The sequence below is a fragment of the Merops nubicus genome, unplaced genomic scaffold, assembly GCF_000691845.1.
Source record: "Merops nubicus isolate BGI_N331 unplaced genomic scaffold, ASM69184v1 scaffold19419, whole genome shotgun sequence".
NCBI classification, from domain to species: Eukaryota; Metazoa; Chordata; class Aves; order Coraciiformes; family Meropidae; genus Merops; species Merops nubicus.
In genome coordinates, this window is record NW_008633284.1 from 1 (window position 1) to 7,344 (window position 7,344).

General features: G+C 39.3%; 1 protein-coding gene across 1 annotated transcript; it reads left to right on the forward strand.

Annotated features, from left to right (window-relative positions):
• Positions 1 to 1,179: 1,179 nt before the first annotated feature.
• LOC103780527 (myosin-3-like) lies at positions 1,180 to 6,713 on the forward strand (the record flags this gene model as incomplete). The annotated part of the gene is made up of 10 exons (XM_008948216.1): positions 1,180 to 1,298; positions 1,395 to 1,544; positions 2,176 to 2,346; positions 2,586 to 2,892; positions 3,729 to 3,808; positions 5,039 to 5,126; positions 5,222 to 5,339; positions 6,014 to 6,137; positions 6,223 to 6,359; positions 6,458 to 6,713. Coding segments are annotated over 10 exons (1,550 nt in total), but the record flags the coding sequence as incomplete, so codon positions are not given.
• Between the last annotated feature and the right edge of the window lie 631 nt (positions 6,714 to 7,344).

Genomic DNA, 7,344 nt, shown 5'->3' on the forward strand with positions numbered 1-7,344 from the left:
TTAAGCTTCTCACATTAAAGGGCTCTGCAAATAGCACTGTACGACTAAAAGTAATAATTTTACTTAAGTGGTAATTTGCCAACCAAATTTTGCAAAAATTTGTAGATTGCCAACCGAATTTTGGAAACGTATGGACATGTGTACTTAACACTGATTCCATTGGTGCTGGCTCCATTGCACAGATACTGTGGAACTCAGAAGAGGAATACTCTGAACAAATTTCTCAGTTTGGCATTGTCATCTTCTATTTTGATAGTTTTATTTGGTCATAAAGCTTGGAGAGGACTATGGCAGTTCAGGTTTTCCAGCTCATGTCTACTCCAATCTTTCCTTCTTTATGTGCTTTTGAAAAATTGAGGAAAACACACAATCTATTCCAATACTTCACTGTACTTACTCATTGGAAATTTTTCCCCAGTTTCTAGCCTAAATATCTCTGACACAATTTTAGACTGTTTGATTGTGTCCAATATTCATGTAGCTTTCTGCTATAGTTTTTTATTGACATTTTGGAGGAAATATATAAGACTTCTTGAACAAACCATTTTATATGACATGCCTGCTGGAAGTTAGAATTAAATGTAAAAGTAATAGCAGAAGGTGAAATGCCAAACTTTTTGCTTGAGAATACGCTTTTAAAAATAGTCCTTCATCTAATACATTTAGCTTTATCAAATATGTTCAGTTCACAAAGGCATAATTGAAAGTTATGCATTATGCTCTTTGTTATGAGGTCTTTAAAGTTACCCTGACACAAGTCACTGCAACAAATTGCCTTGTATTTGATTCTGAGCGACCCCATGACTGTCCACAATGCTGCCCCAGGCTAATCTTTTTTTTTTTTTTTTTAATTTCTCCAGCATTTATTATTGAGAAGTCTGCCTACCTAAAGGTCTCTAAACTGATTTTTCATTCAAAATTCAACATAAACTAAGAGTAGGTGAAGAAAAAATACCCAGCATAAATGATCCATGATTACTTGTGAATGTTGCTTATGTTGAACTACAAATACATTTCTTTTTTATCTTAATTAACCTTTACCTTTATTAGAATTGCCATTTAACACTTGTTTTAGAGGAATCTTAATGTATACTTGTGTTTTATCTGAATTCTGAATCACTAGAAGATATGTCTACCAGAGAGCTAATATTTGATTCTTCTGTATGCTTGTTTCCTTAGTTGCTGACAAGGCTGCCTACCTGATGGGTCTGAACTCAGCAGATCTACTCAAGGCCCTCTGCTACCCCCGAGTCAAAGTTGGGAATGAATATGTGACCAAGGGTCAAACCGTGCAGCAGGTATAAAAAGTTCACTTTTTTTTTTTTTTTTTAACAAATCTTCTCTTGCTCTTTTACTCTCCGTGATAACTACAAGCCTTCTGGATTTTATTTTAGGTCTACAATTCAGTAGGTGCCTTGGCAAAGGCTGTCTTTGAGAAGATGTTCCTGTGGATGGTTGTTCGCATCAACCAACAGCTGGACACCAAGCAGCCCAGACAGTACTTCATTGGTGTCCTGGACATTGCTGGCTTTGAGATCTTTGATGTAAGAACAGTGTCTTATTACCATGCTTTTGGAAGTAACTCCATTGTGTGCCAATGTACTTTAAGAAGAAATTATGCCTTTCTCTGGGAATTTGGGGGTTGTTTTTTTGTTTTTTTCTTTGCAGAAGTGATTTATCATTTCAGATTGTAATTAAGGCATCAGGATTCCCACAGGTTTTTAATTTGGAATAGATTTTTGTGGGGCACGTACACCAATAGAAATCCGTAAATGCAGGTTTTTGACTGATTACAGACAGTAGACTAACATGGCATTTGACACCTAATGCAGACATACCAGTTCCATAGACACAATGCTTTGAAGTCAGGATTTGGAAATGCTGGATAAAATTCTGTGAAATGGAGTCTCCTATAAGTGTATTAGCCCAGTCTAGTAGATATCAAAACTACCAAATCTCAAGTAGTAAAAACTATCAAATCTCAAAGTGGCCTAAATTTCTAGGTGCAATAAACATATGGATAAAGTATAGCTTGACTAAAGAGACACACTGAAAGAAGTTGCAAATTCCTGACGGAGCAAAGAAGGAACACTCATAGATCCTTCTGTAATTTGGTACAAGAAAGTCAGCTATCTACATTTGCATTATTAATAATCTGTATTTGTAACTGCGCAGTTCAACAGCCTGGAGCAGCTGTGCATCAACTTCACCAATGAGAAACTGCAACAGTTCTTCAACCACCACATGTTCGTGCTGGAGCAGGAGGAGTACAAGAAGGAAGGAATTGAATGGGAGTTCATTGACTTTGGGATGGACCTGGCTGCCTGCATTGAGCTCATTGAGAAGGTAAGTGTGTAATTCACAATGTCTAATATTTTTAGAAATGTATTATTATTTTTGTATATTTTTAACTGTAGCTTGAAAGTGTAAATATGTTGCAAATACGTTAATTTAGATTATTACACAGTTAACTCTGCTGAGCAGAAGAACAACCCCTGAGAGTGTTAATATTGTCCCATTCAGGAAACAATTTCTTTATCTGTAATTCTTTCTGCTTTTTCAACTCTTTACTTCTGCTTTTTCAGCCCATGGGCATCTTCTCCATCCTGGAAGAGGAGTGCATGTTCCCCAAGGCAACTGACACCTCTTTCAAGAACAAGCTCTATGACCAGCATCTGGGCAAGTCTAGTAACTTCCAGAAGCCCAAGCCTGCCAAAGGCAAGGCTGAGGCCCACTTCTCCCTGGTGCACTATGCTGGCACAGTGGACTACAACATCACTGGCTGGCTTGACAAGAACAAGGATCCCTTGAATGAAACTGTTGTGGGGCTGTACCAGAAGTCATCCCTGAAGACATTGGCCTTACTCTTTGCCTCTGCTGGAGGAGAGGCAGGTCAGTTATCTGAAATGCATGTTCTCATTTTTATTTAATGACTATCTGAGCCATGAATATCAGTTAGAGTGTTCCAAAGAAACTGCATGTTGTGCAGAGTACCCCATGGCTGGAATTTATTAATAAAGGAAAATATCAAATGTATTTCAGCCCATGTACCACTCAGCCATGGTAATCCCTTGGATTATCACACAGTTTTGGTCCTGTGTTGTTTTAGATTGAGCACTGACTCTGTTGCCAGCTGTATCCTAGGTTCCTTTCTTAGCATGTATGACACAAATAAGCTTTTTATAGAATCATAGAATCATTTAGGTTGGAAGAGACCTTTAAGATCATCAAGTCCAACCGTTAAGCCATTAGGGCTCTAAAGTCCTCTGCTAAAACAGATCAGAATCTCTCAGGGTTGGAAGGGACCACAAGGATCACCCAGTTTCAACCCCTCTGCCATGAGCAGGGACACCTCCCACTAGATCAGGCTGTCTAGAGCCTCATCCAACCCGGTCTTAAAGACCCCCAGGGGTGGGGCCTCAACCACCTCCCTGGGCAACCCATTCCAGGGTCTCACCACTCTCATGGTGAAGAACTTGTTTCTCACATCCAGCCTGAATCTGCCCACTGAGAGCTTTGCCCCATTCCCTCTAGTCCTGTCATTACCCAATAGCCTAAAAAGTCCCTCCCTAGCTTTCCGGTAGATTGGATCTTTGGCATTCAGTATACCCCCCCCCCCCCCCAAGATACTGCTTCTTGCAGTGTTGTAGAGAAAAATTTTGCAAATTCTTTACAAAATTTTATGAAGTTGTGAAACTATTTTTTGTGTGTGTGTGTGTGTTCTTCAGAGAGCGGTGGTGGTGGTGGCGGCAAAAAGGGAGGCAAGAAGAAGGGGTCTTCTTTCCAGACAGTATCAGCTCTTTTCAGAGTAAGCATAGAAGTCATTATCTATTCTTTTCCTCTTTTCTCTTTTTAATTGAAGATTGTGAAACCTCTCACTAACTCAAACAAGACCATTTTACTACACCTATTAACATTTTTCTCATTTTATCAATTATTCATAAAAGATCTGACTGCAAGTAATGTAAGGCCAGACATGGATGATATAGCTTGACCTACCCTTTCTTTGAATGTTGGAAAAAGTACATTGGTCAGGCTACAGTTTCATTTACTCATGAGCACACTGGTGACGTGTTCAAGCTCTTCTCCCTCTCCTTCTACCTTAGGAGTACAATGGTGGATCTGGCTAACTGCCTCAGGGAATCTCAAGCATTGATTAGCACATACAAATGTATGCGCATTTGCACATGATGATACATAACACATAATTGTCTGCATATGATTATACACATGAAGACAAGACAATAGGAAAATGCTAAGGCCAGATACCTTTCTGCCAATTGACAGAGCTTAAGGAAGGTGGGAACACTCTTGTTTCAGCAGCTGTGGCATCTAGCTGCTATCTGGCACCCTGAACAGTTTTTCATGCTGTGAAAGAGGTATTTGTTAGAGCAGCTTTGCCCCTGCTCCAAATCAGGTCTAAACTGAGAACTGTTAGGACATAGCTAGTAAAAGTGATTGCTAAAACCAGAAATAGTTCATGAGTTTTCTTTTATAAAAACTTCTAGGAAGAGGTGCTTTAGGACTAGATATTCAGACCTTTTCTCTACAACTTGTGACTGAACTGAGATGTCTTTCTTGTCTTCCTCAGCTCAAACTTTACAAAATTATTTTTACAAGTAGTACCTAATGCCGTTAATCTTCCCTTTCTCAACCTTCCATGAAAATTCGGTCCTTGCCCATCTTCCCTTTTGCTTATTTTTGTTTTGTTTCTCTTTCCACCAATAGTCAATGTCTTCCATAGAGTAAGAATCTGGTGACTTCAAAGAATCATCTTTCACTCCAAATTATGCCTTTTGCCACAAACTTCTAGTCACCATTCTCCACAGACGCTCTGTCTAAGTGGCTGTACCCCTCAATCGCATGAAAACACGTGACACAATTTTGTAACTTTCTCTCATGCCCAAAACTCAAATTAGGATGGGTATAGGTGGGACTGATAAATCCATTATTGCTTTCCAAAACTTTTCCCACATCTGACAGTATAACTGCAGAGACACCATTTGTTAATGAAAAATCATTACTCATGAAACCGCAGGAGAACCTAAACAAGCTGATGACCAATCTACGGAGCACTCATCCCCACTTTGTGCGCTGTATCATCCCCAATGAAACAAAAACACCTGGTAAGAACCTCAAGTAGAGAGAAATCATAGTGTGATGCAGCCATTATTCTCCATGCTTTATCATGAAGTATGAAATAATTGTCTTATTTGCTTAGGTGCTATGGAGCATGAACTGGTGTTACACCAGCTGCGGTGTAACGGTGTGCTGGAAGGCATCAGAATTTGCAGGAAGGGATTCCCCAGCAGAATCCTCTATGCAGACTTCAAACAGAGGTCAGTCTCCTTTCTGCTCTCCATTTGTCTTTACTGCATATGATAAACATCTCCACTATTTTAACACTTGTAGCTATTTTTTAATGCCAAGTCTATGCAATTGTAACTGAGAGAAAGGGCAAAATGTTAGAATAGGCAACAAAAGGCAACATGTATAGCTAATAAAAGATAAATTCTTGAGAAATGAAGAGCTAAGTGAGGTGTCCTCACTGATTGCAGTTAATCACACAAATGAAGTTTTCAAGTGTCTCTGAATATGAAAATGTAGATTCGGATGTAGCTACAACACATTCTCGGACAAAAATTAGAAAGCTACATAAAGTACTTTGGCCATTGTATAAGCTGCAAGTTTCAGGGGAAGATACTTTTTTTTACTATACACAGCAGCAATGATCCCTTCTGGCATTTTTCTACAGCATAGTGTAAGTGAAAAATATGTTGGACTGAAATGGCTGGAGATCAGTGTGCTCTTTTAATTTGTGATTCATCACCTAAAGACAGTAAAAGTTTCAACAACTTTGGTATCAGATTAGGACTTCACTATAACTGTATGTCTAAACAAGGGATGAAAATCCAACTTTCTCAGCATCATTCTGTTCCAAAGACTGATTGCAGTAAACTGTTAACTCTATGACTTGAGATTGCCTTCATTCATATTTCCTCTCAATTCACAGATACAAGGTGCTTAATGCCAGTGCTATTCCAGAGGGACAGTTCATTGATAGCAAGAAGGCTTCCGAGAAGCTTCTTGGCTCAATTGATGTGGACCACACCCAGTACAAATTTGGCCACACCAAGGTACAAACTCTCCTTGACTCACTCACTGTGTGCCTGGGCTTCACTCTGCCTGAGAGTCATGTGTGGCAATGCTCCCTTTCTCAAGGTGTTCTTCAAAGCTGGATTGCTGGGACTCCTGGAGGAGATGAGGGATGAGAAGCTGGCACAGCTCATCACCCGTACACAGGCCATGTGCAGGGGCTTCCTGATGAGAGTGGAGTACCGGAGAATGGTGGAGAGGAGGTAGACATTCTTCATCTTCAGTTAAAGTCACTACACTTGTGGGAAAGTGTTGTCACTCAAAATGAAAATATCCAATGTACATTTTAATTATGCTTCAGGGAGTCCATCTTCTGCATCCAGTACAATGTTCGCTCCTTCATGAACGTGAAGCACTGGCCCTGGATGAAGCTGTTCTTCAAGATCAAGCCCCTGCTGAAGAGTGCAGAGTCTGAGAAGGAGATGGCCAACATGAAGGAGGAGTTTGAGAAAACCAAGGAAGAGCTTGCCAAGTCTGAGGCAAAGAGGAAGGAGCTGGAGGAAAAAATGGTGAAACTGGTACAAGAGAAAAATGATCTGCAGCTCCAAGTGCAGTCTGTGAGTATATTTCAGGGGAAAATAAGTCAGGTCTAAATCCTCTGTCATACTACACATTAAACTCTCACACTGCACATTAAATTGCTTTAGAAAATATTTTTGTCTGAATAACTAAAGGTAAAATTCAGAGCACTCAGTGTCAACACTGAGTTGAGGTTCTAACATGAGAATGACTTTTTAAGTCTTGCCTAGAGGCATGTATCTCCACACAAGCTCACAATGTAAGTTCCAACTGTAGTCAACACTCCTGTAGCTCCTATTTCGGGAAGACAAAATACGGTCTACATCCAAACTCTTAACGCCATCTGTGTCTCAAATTTCCTTTAGAAGATCTAAAGATCTGGCAACATTTATACAAGGTTCTTGCATCTTCAGGTCACTACTTCCCAAACTCAAACTAAAGTCAAAATCAAACTGGAAGCATCAATTTATCTTGAACAAAGAATATTAATTCTAAGTCAGTCTTGCCAACAGAAGAATTTAGATAGATAAAACAAAAACTTCTGTGTGCTATTATATTCAGTCATTATCCTACAAAGAAAGTAATACAAATCCTTATTAAAAATTATTGTTGGATATTTATACACCCTATTTATATATACAGTGAGAGAAAACATGAAGAGTATTCAAA